Below are 14,112 nucleotides of genomic sequence, written 5' to 3'. Positions count from 1 at the left end.
GAGGGAGGGAAAAGAAAGGAACCAGAATATAGAGGGGGATAAAAGGGAGAAAGTCCGGGATAAGATATTCTGGGGGAAATCCCTGAGGGAATTGGAGAGGCAAAGCTGTAGGAGGACATTCAAATATATGAAGGGCTTTTCTGCTGAAGAGGGAGTAGGCTGTGTTAGCCCAAAGTCAGACCTGTGGGCAGTCAGTACAATAGATATTGTTGTTTTAGCTGCTAAGCAACAAAAGGAATGCAGCCTTCTTTCCTTTTAGTTGGACTTGATTGTGGGAACATGTAAGCCTGGACCTGCCTGGGATTCCAGCATAGGCCTGGGGAAAAACCCTCCCCAATAGGAGACAGAGGTAGTAGATGGAGAGACTCAGGTTCTGATTGCAGCATTTGAGACTTGGCTATAGGTACACCTAAGGCCACTTGCTAGACTCTTCAGTTAGACAGTATACTGCCTGTTTCGCTTAACCCACTCTGGGTAAGGTTTTCTGCCACCTCAAGTGAAAGAGTCTTAAGTGACATAAGATCTTATCGATCTTGTGAGGAAGCAAGTTCTACATCACTAGAAGAGCCAAGCCCAGGCAAAATAACCATCTTCCAAGGATTTGGGTGAAGAGACCTATATTGGAATGAAGTCAGGCCTATATGATTGTATTAGTTTGCCCGGGCTACTGTAACAAATACCACAACTGGGTGGCTTAAGCAATAGAATTAATTTTTTTTTTTTTTTTTTTTTTTTACAATTCTAGAGGCTAGAAGTCTGAGATCAAGGTGTCAGCAGAAATGGTTTCTGCTGAAGCCCCTCTCCTTGGCCATCTTCTCCCTGTGTGTTCAGGTGTATCTGTGTGTGTCTGTGTCCCAATCTCTGTATAAGGGCACCAGTCATATTAGATTAGGGCCCACCCTAATGACCTCATTTTAATTGAACTACCTCGTTAAAGATCCTAACTCCAAATGCAGTCATCATTCTAAGGTGCTGGAGTGGGGGTGGTTAGAACTTCAATTTATGAATTTTCAGGGGACACAATTCTGCCCAGAAAAATGGCCTCCAAGGTTACTTGCAACTCTAACCAACAGAAAACAAAATTTAGTAAAGAATGCTATTGTTTTACTCAAGAGCCATTTACTCTGTGGCCTGGAAATAAAACATGTGATACCAGCTGCAGCCTTCCTGAGTCTCTAAAGTCAGAGTAAGGTGCACCCTTAGAAGAGGATTGTTACCATTTCGTATAACCCAATCCGACTATATTTACTCATTTATGTTATCTAGGGGATTGCTATTTACTTTTCCAGTGCTTGATGTAAAATGAAAGGTTTTGACAAACAGTGCTAATTAATGCATTTTCACAATGAGCAGCACAGTGGGGCAAATGCTACAACTTGGCAGAAGTGGTGGAATCCACACCTCAGGCATACTGGAAGTGGAGTTTTCCCAGGAATGGTCATAAATGCCTTGGTTATACTATAGAGATTTCGAAAAGGTCAAATAAACCTATGAGTAAAAACTGCAAAACACTGCTCAAACGTGTAAGCTACCATTAAATAAAATGCAAATATTTCAGCAAGAGCAGCCAAGTCTTTTACAAATTCTGTCTGAGCCAGTACATGGAGAAATATCTAAGGTTCAGGGTTGTAACTTCCATTCCAGTCAACTGGCTCTGAAGAAAGACAATCCTCTATGTAGATCCCAGCAACTGCTATCATAAATCACATTCCCTATCACGGGCTAGATGGCCTAGATGTGTTTACATGAATGGCGTGGTACACATTTCTGACTTATCAGAAAAAACCATTCAGAGTCCGAGTCCTTGGGGTGGTAGACATAGAGCAGGGAGGTCTGATGTGTGGTTTTTCACATATAAAAACCAACCAAAGTAGAAAGTTAGATCATTAGTCAGAACTAAAAGACACCACAGTAGCAAGTCCAACCCTCTTATTACAGAGAGACAATGAAATAAGAGGTCCAGAGACGTAGAATGGGACCACAGAGTTGGTTGACCAGTGGTAGGTCAAGGTCACTGCCCCCTTGCCCTATAGTGCTCTTTTGATAGATAATAACAATATGCTATGTTTTCTAGATAAAGTTAAACCTAGATAAGGCCTTGAAGAAACATCTCTGGATTGGACCAGTGCAGACAGAGACTGGCCATGTTAGTTGTTATGTTTCCAGCAACAGCTGTGCAATTAGAGTAAGAAAGTTGGATGTATGTTTCAGTGGGCTTTAGAAGATTGGTAACAGTTTAAGATCTGATGAATCTATAGGAGAAATGGGGCAGGAGGAAAGTAGACAAGCAAACGCTACTCAACAGCAGCCTAATTACTTGGGTCACAACAGAGAAGTTTACTGAGAAGAAAAATTTTGTGTTATGAGATGAAATGGGCCACAAGGCCATTTCTGATGAGGAAACAACCCCAGAAACTTCAAGTGTGGATGGCTGAGGCAGAACACAGCCTAAGCCAGGGTTCCTGCCCCCAGATGCAGGCTGGATGGACTGCATTAAGCAGGCACGCTTTGAAATCAAATAATCAGTAGCTGACTGTATGGTTTAGGCTAAATAAGGGCAGAAACTAGGAAAGGGCACCACACACACACCCCCCCCTAGGACTGTGAGAGGACAGCAACCACAGGCACAGGCTTTGCTCATCGCCATGCAGGTCTCTAGACCAGCCTGGGAAGTCAAGATGGGCTCACCCAGCCAGGGGACTGAAAGGAGCACTGATCTCTTCCATTCCTTGATCCCTGAGGTGGCTCTACAGAGCCCACTGTGAAGAGTCTTAACTACTCCAGCAACACTGGTTTGGGAGTCATCTCCTTCTCTTTCTTGAATTTACTACCTTTAAGACTTAATCTGACGTGATCCCCACTCTCTCACCCAATCAGGAACCTCCCCTGAACCCTGGCTACAGATTCTCAGGGCTGCACCCCGCACCCCCAGGGAGTGAACATGGTCTTTCCACCAGTGGAGGACATCTGGCTCTCATCCAGCCACTGTACAATGAATATAACAAAGCTTAAGTGTTTTGCAAGGTGGTTGTAACAATAAAAATATTTGCAAAAACTGTAACTTGTAAAGCCTACAATATTATTTCCATTTATTTTTATTGGTGATCTATAAATTAGAAATGAAAACAATGACTTTGTGATTTAGCCCAATTCGGAAGCTGCACATAATATTGTTCCCTATAAAAGATGCAAGAATCTTCCTGTGGAATGAAATATATTCTATCTATTAGTAGCATTCCTGAGGCAAGACAATAAAAAACAATCCTATACTCAGGCATGTATATTTGAAAAATAATAATGGATTTGTTTTCTGGTCTAGTCTTGCTTTCTACTCTTACTAAGCCTTGGGCTTACTAGATAAGCCCAAGGCTTAGAAACCCCATCTTAGAAGCACTAAACATGTCTCTTCCCAACAATCCTGCTCTGTGATTCTGCTTCCAGAAGTAACACCCATAGTAAATGTTCCTTGTTTGAGGAAGACCATTTCCCACAATGGATTTACTAGCTGGAGGAAAAGGAGGGGGACGGAGGAGGAAGACAGCTGCAAAAAACCTCATACCATGGGATTTAGCGAACTCATGGAATGGAGCTAATGATTTTACCTACTTGACACGGTTTCCCAAAAGACAACTCCAGCCTTATCCTCTCATCCGAGATCTAGACTTAGAAACTCAGCTTCAATGGGCATCTTTATCATCTCATAAGATTTCCACACTTTCCATACTCCACTAGCCTCTTCCCCTCTCTGGAACCGTTACCCCTCCCTGGGTTCCCTTCCCTGGTGAGGAGCACCACCACCCATGTGGTATCCGACTCATAAAATGACTCTTTTCCCTCACTCTCCCTACACTGGGTCTTGCCCAAAAGAACTCTCAATTTTATTTGCTTTACTCTATTCCAACTCCCAATGTCTTAGGTGTCTAAGTTAACATTTCTGTAGCACTCAGATTCTTTTTTTGTTTTATTGTCTCCCACCTGCTACTAGAATGTGAACCCCGTGTGACAAGGGCCTTGTATGTCTTGTTTCTAGAAAAGAACCTGGTCATTTAAGAAAGGCTTCTTTAAAGAAATATTGAACGAACAAAATATTTGTGAATTAACTTTCTCTGTATGATAGTCGACATTAGAAATATTAGTTTTTGCCATTTAAATTCCATGTGAGTTAGTTTAATCACAGTACTCTCATCCTAATACTGCTTGAGGATAGCTAATCTGGAGAAATGAGAGTTTCTCTGGGGGTAAAAAGAACAATATGGGAGCAGGGGGCATTGTAGAGGAATGGAGATATTACCAGAAGATACAAGAGGGTGCTTGCAACAGCTGAAAAGTTGTCATTTTCTAAGACTAAGGGGTGAGACTAGGTTGCATAAAGGGACAAAATACTTGCCAATCTAACTCTGTGCCGATGGATCTATGAAGCAGATGAGAACACAGGCTTTGGAGTCTGAATGGCTAGGGTTTGAATCCTACCTCCGCTATGTTCTTGCTGTGTCACCACAGGCAACTTATTTAACCACTCTGGACTTCTCTCAAAAATGGAAATACCAATGCCTAACTCACAAGGCTGTTAAAAGGGTTAAGTGAGGGCTTGGAGGTAAAGCATTTAGCATAGTGCCCTTGTAAGCACTTTTATGTAATAAGCGTTCAAAATGTAGTATAATTTTATTACTTTTACAATATTATTCTGTAGTTAAAATTTTTTTAAGATGGAAATTTTTTAATTTTTAATTTTTCGTTAATCCTCTAGATTCTATGGCCATTCTAAAATTTTGAAGTTGCTAAAAAAAAAAAAAAAAACCTTCATCTGGACTGGTGGAAGACACTAAATCAACAAAGACAGTACATGAATCAACAGTTTATGACTCAAGAAAAAAGAACAACTCATGATTTCTCTGAAACTCAGAGAATGAAGTAAAACAGGGCCTTTCTAAAGCAGGGCAAGGTAGGTAATGATAAATTCTCCACCCGTGTGATTGTTTTAAAAAAACATAAAAACAGAAATCTGTTCATGTCACTCCTTGCTCAAACTCACCAGTGGCTTCCCACTTTTCTTACAAGAACATCCTATCTCTCTTAGCTAGTCCTCAAGGGCCCTCAGGATCCCTGGCCATCTCACTGGCTCTCTATTATTCCTCGTTCTCTCCTCAGGCCATTCACAGTAGCATTTTCTCTGTCCCCTAAATCTTCACTGGGTGGCTTCTATTCAGATCTCTGCTCAAATGTCAGTTCCTCAAGAAAGCCTCCCTACCTACTCACACTAAAATGGTAGCTCCTCCTCAGTCACTCGAGGACCCTCATCCTGCATCATTTTTGCCATATATCACTCATTATTGTCGAAAATAAAATGTTAACTGCTTACTGTCTACCCTAGTAGAATGTTAGTGCCTTTCTCTACCTTACTATGCATTCCATATATCCCCAGGGTCTAGAAAAAGTGCCTGTTGCCTAGTAGTGCTTAATAAATACGTGTTGAAGGATAATAACAGTAACAATATGGTCTACTGTTTATAGTTGAGCACTCACTATGTGCTATGCTTAATCTCATTAATCTTAATAAAATAACAGTGCTAGGTACAATTATTACCCCTATTTTACAAATGAGGAACCTGAGGCTTAAGTTAAATTGCTGACATATCCAAGATTAGACCCAGTAAGTGAGATTTGAATCTAGGTCAAGCACACGCACGCACACGCGCGCGCGCACACACACGCACACATAGTTTATAGGTAAACTGGCAAAAAGAAGAATAAAGGAAATGGGATAGTGACCTGACTACCCAACACTCCTGCCAGGGCTTAGGAAGATGACTGAATTCAAGGCTGTATCCATTTGCTCTCTTCTCTTTCTCATTCTTCTGAATGAAAAGGAATGCCTGGCCAACATCCCACAATTACAACCAAAGACCGTCGCCACCACTCCATTACTGAGGATTCTTCATTCTACTTGGCAGTCAACCACAATGCACAGGAGCATGGTTCGAAAATATAGGACCTAGACAAATGTGACCTAACATGGATTCTTTCTGATAATGTCTGAGCTTTAATCTATGTGTTATCTTTTTAGCTTTAATCTACATGTTATCTTTTTAAAGGAAAGAAAAAGTTGTTACTATTTGTCTGTTTATGGATTACTATTCAAAGATGTTTTCAGCAGAGAAAAGGCAAAGAAAAGATTTTTAATACTTCAGAAACAAGAATGGAGTGTTATTCTTGTTTCCAGTTGGACTGACTTTAGAGAGGTATGCCATGAAGTTAGCTTCTAGGAAAAATTTCTTTTCTTATCCACTCTTTAATGTATCCTACAAAATTATATAATTGCGATCTACCAAATATTTCCATGAGTAAGTATAATTAGCCAGATTTCTTAGGTTTTTGAATTATACAAAAAAAGGCAGGAAATTGACTCTGTATGACTTAAGATAATTAAATAGTGATACAAACACCCATACTTGAACTCACTGCCAGTAATAAACTTTATGATCTTTGGGCCAATACTTGGCTTTTTTGGTACGTTGATTTCTTTTCATATAGAAAATTGGGCCAATACTTGGCTTTTTTGGTACCTTGATTTCTTTTCATATAGAAAATTATACTTACTACCCAAATCAGGGTTGTTGTGTATAGTTTGATATTAATTCCTAATAAGATACTATAAATTTGTAACTGATCTCCTTTTAAATAAAGGGAAAATAAGATGTGAGGCCATGATAACCATATAAAGTAGACTTTAATCATTTATATTTATGCTACTTATATGGGCAGCGTCATATTAGGGGCACAGAATTTCAATGTTTGCCAGATATATTTGGATCCAATATGTCTCTTTAAAACATATACAACTACACACACACACACATTTGGTTCTTCTATAGGAGGATAATTATATTGATTTACTGTAGGTGGACTTAAGCTCAAGCTATATTCCAATAGAAAATACTAAAAAAAAATGTAGAGAATACGTATATCTAGCATTGGGAATGGAAAATTTTGAATATTTTGCCATATGTACTTAAAGAAATTAAATATTACAGATAAAGTGTAGGTTCTCCTTGTCCCCTTTGTTCCCTGTCCCAGTACCCTTCTTTTTACATCCTGTCTAGAAAGCTACTAGGGCTAATATGAATTTGGAATGTATTTTTCCTCACCAAATTTAAATGTCTTTCTATACATGTATTCATAAAAATACATGTATCTATAAAAATATGTATAACTTTTGAAATGCGTTAAAATTCACATAAAGGTACCAAACTGTGTATCATTCTGAAACTTGCTTTTTTCCCCATTCAACATCTTATTTTTGAGAGCTTTCCATGTTGACATATTAATCTAGTCATTCCTTCAAACTTCTGTGTAATAGTCTAGCCCATGACTATACCATATTGAACATATCCATCCCCAATGGATGGATATTTAGACTGTTTCTCTTTTTCACTATCAGAAAGCTGCAGTAAACAAGTAGTCATCCATGTACACATCCTCTGCGTGTGTATAAGAGAGTCTCCAGGTACATGCCTCACAGTGCAATTTTTCAGGCCACAGGAAATGCCCAGCGTGAACATCCTCCTGGACTGCTGGACTGGTTTTCACAGTGGCTACTCAGGTAACGAGTTAGTGCGAGCCGTCTTTACTCTTATCTGGTGCATACCTCAAAGACTACCACGTCAGCCCATGAGATGGCAAGGAAGGCAGACCACAACCACAAAAGCTACAGCTCACATGGAGTTACTCTTGCTTTAATTCGGTGAATGCCTCAGGTAACCCAGCCACTGAAGGGGGCAGAGAAAACAAACCAAATATGACACCAATAACTAAAATCCGCGGATTCACTTACACTAACTTGCAACGATGGCCTTTTGTTCTGAACTATGAATAACTCAATTATCAGTAATGCTGTTATTAACAAGTCAGCCTAATAGCTATGACATAATATGGTAATATATTTCTTTGCAAAGATGTTCTTTTCAAGGGACTATAAAAACCAAATTATACCCTTTCAGCTCTTGATCATAAATTCTTCTACTTTTGAGACTCTACAGCTTATAGTCCTTGCTGAAATGGAATGATACAGAACACAGAAAGAAGGAACTTGCAGTCTTAGAGAAATAAATATATTTAAATCGTATTTCAGGAATGTATGTTATTTGAGGAAAAGCACATGTTTGTATTCAAGTGATCCTCCTTATAATATTTCTTCATAATACCATGTGTAATACTGCTTTGGAGATAACTAAATATGTGAAACTAGCTCCAACATCTTAACATTCTGTTAAGTATTTTGGGGAATATTCATTCATTCAACCAATATTTCCTAAGTGCTTACTTTGTGACTCACATTGTTTACAGATGACAAAACCAGAGTTATGTAACTTGTCCAAGGCCACACGTTCCAAGTGGCAGAGCCAGGCTCTTAAGCAGGCAATCTGACTCTAGGCCCACGTGTGTAACCAGTGTATACCACTGACTTTCATGAATAAGGACAGGAAGAAACCTTCCCCTAAGGAGAGCAGCTATTTCTCTCTGCACTTTTCTTTCTTTCCATCTCTGTTCCTTACACTCCCTATGCCTTTATTTTTTTTCTCTCCCTTGATCATGTCTTTGGTCTACTTACGAACATTCATAGAGGGTGCCTGGCTCAGGCGATGGCACTGGAGGGGTGCTCAAAGACAATTGCTCTTGAAGCAAGATGTGGACAGAGGTTACAGTAAATACCATACAATGCAATTCTTCATAATGCAAAATATTCTCAAGTATGAGGATACTTACTTTAAGCAATAAAACATAGACCAACATTTCAATAAGATCAGGAACTTATAATAAAATCTTGGAAACACCCATAACTGATCTTCCACAGCCTGCTTCTCTTCTTCTACGACAATATGTGCTTGTTGATCGTATTCATGTTCCTGGTTTTACCTGTCTCAGATCTGTATCCCCAGTACTAACCTCTCCATTAAGCTTCAGGCTTATAACAGTCAACTGTGCTAGACATTCCCATTTAAACATTCTAATGTCAAACTAAATGAACCCAACACTGAATTCGGATGGCTCTCCCAATTATGTATCTCCTTTCTGAATTTTCTCTTGGATTTAGTGGAACCACCATATCTGAGCTGGAAACGTGGAGGTCTCTACCTCACTTCATACATCCAAACCATTCTGCCAATATTACTTTCTAAATCCATCCTTTCCCTCAATTCTGTTGCTTACTTTTGCAAATCAGGCCTGTATCATCTTTCACTTGGGCTATTTTAAGAACCTTCTCTGCAGGCTCCCTGCTTCAAAGTTGCTCAGTGCATTGCAAATAAATGAAAATATATGGCCCACCCCCTGCAATAAACCTTGCTATAGTTCCCTACTGCCCCCAGGACAAAGTATGGGTTCCTCATTCTAGCACCTGCCTGGCCTTCAATCTCCCGTCTTTTCTAACCCCTATCCTTTTAGTGCTCATCTCTGTACCCTATTAATTTGGGATTCTCTAGGGCTAAGTAATTGTTCAACTAAATCAAAAAAAATATGCGGGGTTTTTATTTTTAAATAACAGAGTAATACTTGCTCCTTTAGAGCATATATAACATAATTTCAAATTTACTATGAATATTAAATCTTTAAAAATATTTTTACTGTGGTATAAGTTGTTTATAAAGAAGAAATACTGTCTTGTCTTAAGAAATGAAAAAGAAAAATAGTTGTTAAGGTCCACCATCTTGTGGGCTTTCAATGGAGAGTTGAGTTATTCTATTTCCATTCTGTTCTTTCGCTGTGGAGACTGCCATCAGAAATCTTCCTAAGCAGTTAAGGATTGTGTATGAGTCAGGATCTAAGCAGGGAAACAGCCAACCATCTGTCTTAATTCAGGGACTTGGTTAGATAGATGATGGAATTGCTGAGAAGCCAGAGTACGGTGAGAGAACCACAGGCAGCTTCTACAAGGTCTACGTTACTAGGATGAAGGGAGAGGGCCACATTACCAGAGCTCACGGTCACCCGCGGTGGCTGGACTGAGAGTCTGGGGAGCAAGGCAGAGTATCAGAGTGGAGAGAACTACATAGAGCGCTGCAGGGGCTTCCCATTGAGTCTTAAGCTGAGTACTGATCTACACGTGCATGTGAGGAACCTACCCAGAGCCAGGGAAAGAACTACCTGAAAGGATTAGAGAAAAAAAAACTGTCCAAAGCTCACACAGAACACTCCTTAACTAGGGTTTCCTCCCTGCTCTAATCCTCCACCTGTGCCTCCCCCAGCTTATGGTTGTCAACCTTGACTGCACACTGGAATCAATTGCAGACCTTTAAAAAGTATGAATGCCTGGGCATACCCCTAGAGAGTCCAATATAACTGGTCTGGATACAACCTGGGCATTAGGAGTTTTGAAAGCTCTCCTGGTGAGTCTAAGGGTGGAACAACACTGCATGAGCTGATGCCAGACCAGGTCCTGGGAAAAGCAGCCTGTGAAAATCAGTACCCTGCCATCTACAGTGAGAAGAGGATCTGAGAGCCGGTGGATCCAGGATCTGCAAATATGGCACAAAGAGGTCAGTAGAAATTAGGGAGAAGATGAGAAAAAAGAAAGAAAGAAAGAAAGATAACATGAACATGATCCTCTAGATCCTTCAGCGGCCAGCTCGAATTCAGCTTTCTCTGTGCAGCCTTCCCTGGTCACCCCAGTGTCAAGTTTCCTTCTTCTTATAATACTAATTGCTACTCCTCCAATGACAAAACGTTTACCACTTACAACCTCCCATGTGTCCTCAGCTGGTAGCCCAGCATCTTGCAGTCTGTTCTGGGTCTTCCTGCAGTGCGCCGCCAAGAAAGCCTATTAGATGGTATGTTTCCTCCTTTCCCAAACTGACTGGCTAGCTTATTTCCATACTTAGCTACTATTAAGTAGTAATTAATGGTCAATACATTACCCCTGACAGATAACATTTGCATGGCAAAACTGACCTTGAGTGTAAGAATTTCTGGGCAAAGTCAGAGTTGATTGAGTAGATTTTTGTGCTCCTTAAAATGTAAATAAATTTAAATCAAATAACATAGGTGATGGCCTAATAATAGGCCATCATGAATAAATAGCAAATTTACAAATGATTAATTGCAGCGTATTTAGATCACAACTCATGGCTGTTGAAATATTCAGCTAGGTGAATATACCCTTAAGATACATTTACCTTTCTAGTTAAAGAAGTCTAGTTTTCATCTTTACAAAATTAGCCTAGAACTATACTGACTATAAATTTCAAAGTCTTGTGATTTCAAATCAAAAGAAATTTACCTTTTTTAGTAAATTAGTGGAAATATTAAGCATTATCCTGTTTGCCTGAGAAAGCCACTTCCCAGAAAAGGACAAAATCCAAGGTCAAAAATCAGAAATCATTTACTCCATACGTGTGCGGTGCGTGTGTGTGTGTGTGTTAAGACAGATAGATAGGTTATTCCCTGAAAAACTGGGCCCAAACTGTGCTGTTAAAATACTAAGTGGATCAAAACTGGACATGATGTTTAAAAATTATTTTCTAGTATGAATTTTTCTTCATTATGAATCTCTATAAAGAATTTGTGGAAATCTACTTTTGACTACATTAGGATATTTACAATTTTTATGGTACTCTGACTTCTAAAAACAAACTCCCAATGTGACAGTCACAGAAAATTGAGAAAACATACATGCATATGTAAAAGCCACAGAAAGATCCCTCCTTATGATCCTACAAGGAAAACAAAGATTATGAATTCACAGAAAGATAATTTCTCTTCGTCAACTACTTAATGTATGACATTTTTCCAATGAAAAGTTTAAACTGTCACCACATTTTCAAACCCCCAAATCTCAACCACTACCCTGACTGGGCTCCCAAAATTCTTACCCCCAAAAAATATTCATTCTACCTGAATATGTGGGAATAATCTCACTACAGCTATCGGAATCCTTTTAAAATAGTTAGGATAATATATTTTAATGGTCAGAATTAAAATCCAAAAGCAGTCAATTATCACAAATTGATAGAATTCTAGTAGGCTCTTGGGAGCAACAATATGACCACAGAACCTTCTTCTATCTCATCATTAAATAAGAAAAGGAAGATAAAACCAGAAAATTAAGGTTAAGTGAGCCATAGGTTTTTAAGTAATGAGTAACTGATAATGCTCAGGAAAGAAAACTCCAAGTGTAAGCTCATGTAAGTACCAAAATTAGTAGTAAACCTGCTAGGATTTTATCATGAAAATATATACCTCACACAAAAGGCAAAGACAGAAAAGAAACTTCTTTTAGTGTGAGAACCTAACAACTTCTTTGAAAATTGAACCTATACACATACTCTGTACTGAGTCAATATTCGATTCATACTACTAACTGATTAAATAATGACATGTAGGAATTCCATTCACTATTAAGACCTAACTGGGTACCTCTCTGGAAATAAAGGACTGTGATTTTAATTGGTTAGGTGGGATCCTGCTCATTTACCCAAGCTGAAGAGAAGTGTTTAATTCATTTTGGTCAATCCACAAGGCTCAGAGAGTGTAAACAGGACCTGGACAAGGTTAAAGGATATTCCAAGTCCTTAATATTATAAAACTCTTTTTGGACTGGTCCCACTGAATGTGCCTTTGGGACTCTGTGGGTCTGGGGACCATCCCCATAATGCCTGACTTTGTTTAGTGACAACAAAGGGGTCAAAGATTTGAGAAAGAGGAGGAACAGGGTACAGCCTCCCAAAGCAAAACCAAACCTAACAAGAAAAAATATTCACAATTGTTTGAGGAAAAGAACGATTCTAGGTTGAAACTTTAAATTAGAAAAGATTTTCTTCAGTTAGTAGAGGGGAAATTAAAAGATCAGTGTTTCTAAAGTCTTGTCAGTATCTATTTCTCCTTTGTAATTTCTCACAGAAACAGCGAATTTAAAGAATACCACATATACACAAACACACAGGTTCTTTCTTTTTTTTAGATATGGCAAATTCCAATTTTAGGGACATGCCATATTTTCCTATGAGGTAAGAATGCTTAAATGTAGCCAGCTCTTCATTGTAGAACCAACAACAAAGCAGAAAGACTTATAAAGAGCAAGGAACTGTTCGATGAACTGCAGACAAATATTAATGGTGACAAACATTACACAAGAAGAAACATTAGGCATTTAGATTTTCTGGCTAAAAGGATTACATGGAAAATTTTAGGTAGAAGTAAGATTTTTAAATGTCCCATGTCTTCATGGCAGATAAAAATGCAGAAACTAATGTAATAATCAGAAAAATATATATATATATAAGGAAATTCTTACTTGTAATATGGATTAGGGATTATGGTGGGTCATATCACAGCCTTATTAAATATAATAGACATCTTCATATACCATATATTTAAGGTCTATCTGTGTCAGCAAGTAGCTACAAACTGAAGGCTGGAAACACATAATCCTCTTTATAAACATAATCTTCTTTATATACATAAGCCTACCTTCACGAAAGCCTGAGATGGGTGGACCCTTCGAGGTCCATGGATAAAACAAATACAGTTCACTAAATTAGTGCTCCTATACCTCAGAACATTTACTGCAAGAGTCTCTTAGCAGACAGAGAGGAAGCAGCATATTTCGTTTGTTTTAGATAATCCAACTATGTTTACTACTTCCTTCCTTTTGTTCCTATTTTAAAAAGAAAGAGCAATAGAAAGCCCCATTCTCACCCAACCAAACCCCCAAAACGAATTATAATATCCATAAATGTGATCAAAGGAGCTGTAAACTACGAAAAGATAAGGTTCAATTGCTACAGGGTAGATGTAGTAAGTATGCTCTTACCTGATGTGGCCAATCAATTCAATAAGCTTGTGACTAAAAAAATAAGCTGTCAGCTCAGACACATGACTCAGGACTGAACACACCCCAAAGAGGGTTGTCGTTCCATTCAGGTCCTCCAAATGCCAGTAGAGAAACGTGAACACGAAGCCATACCCAAAACCCATAAACCAAGCCACGAACAACACTGAGCCATACTGCACACTACAAAGCAGTCTGATTAGGTCCCAAAAGTTGAAGGCCTGCGAGTGGCTCATCGTGGTCGGTGTCTCCTCAGAGGACTCTGTGGAGCTGTTCCTTTCCACCTGAGG

The 14,112-nt window shown here is 39.0% G+C and overlaps 1 protein-coding gene across 1 annotated transcript in view; it reads right to left on the bottom strand.

The window, feature by feature from the left end:
• Window positions 1–14,112, bottom strand: part of MFSD6 (major facilitator superfamily domain containing 6) — a 53,979-nt gene that overhangs the window by 28,279 nt on the left and 11,588 nt on the right. Inside the window, 1 exon segment of the mRNA XM_025039469.1 lies at window positions 13,805–14,112. This exon segment is cut by the window's right edge and continues 30 nt beyond it. Coding sequence (XP_024895237.1) covers window positions 13,805–14,112 — 308 coding nt within the window.

This window comes from Pteropus alecto, unplaced genomic scaffold (genome assembly GCF_000325575.1).
Source record: "Pteropus alecto unplaced genomic scaffold, ASM32557v1 scaffold3, whole genome shotgun sequence".
NCBI classification, from domain to species: domain Eukaryota; kingdom Metazoa; phylum Chordata; class Mammalia; order Chiroptera; family Pteropodidae; genus Pteropus; species Pteropus alecto.
This window is presented reverse-complemented; position numbering and strand designations above follow the sequence as displayed.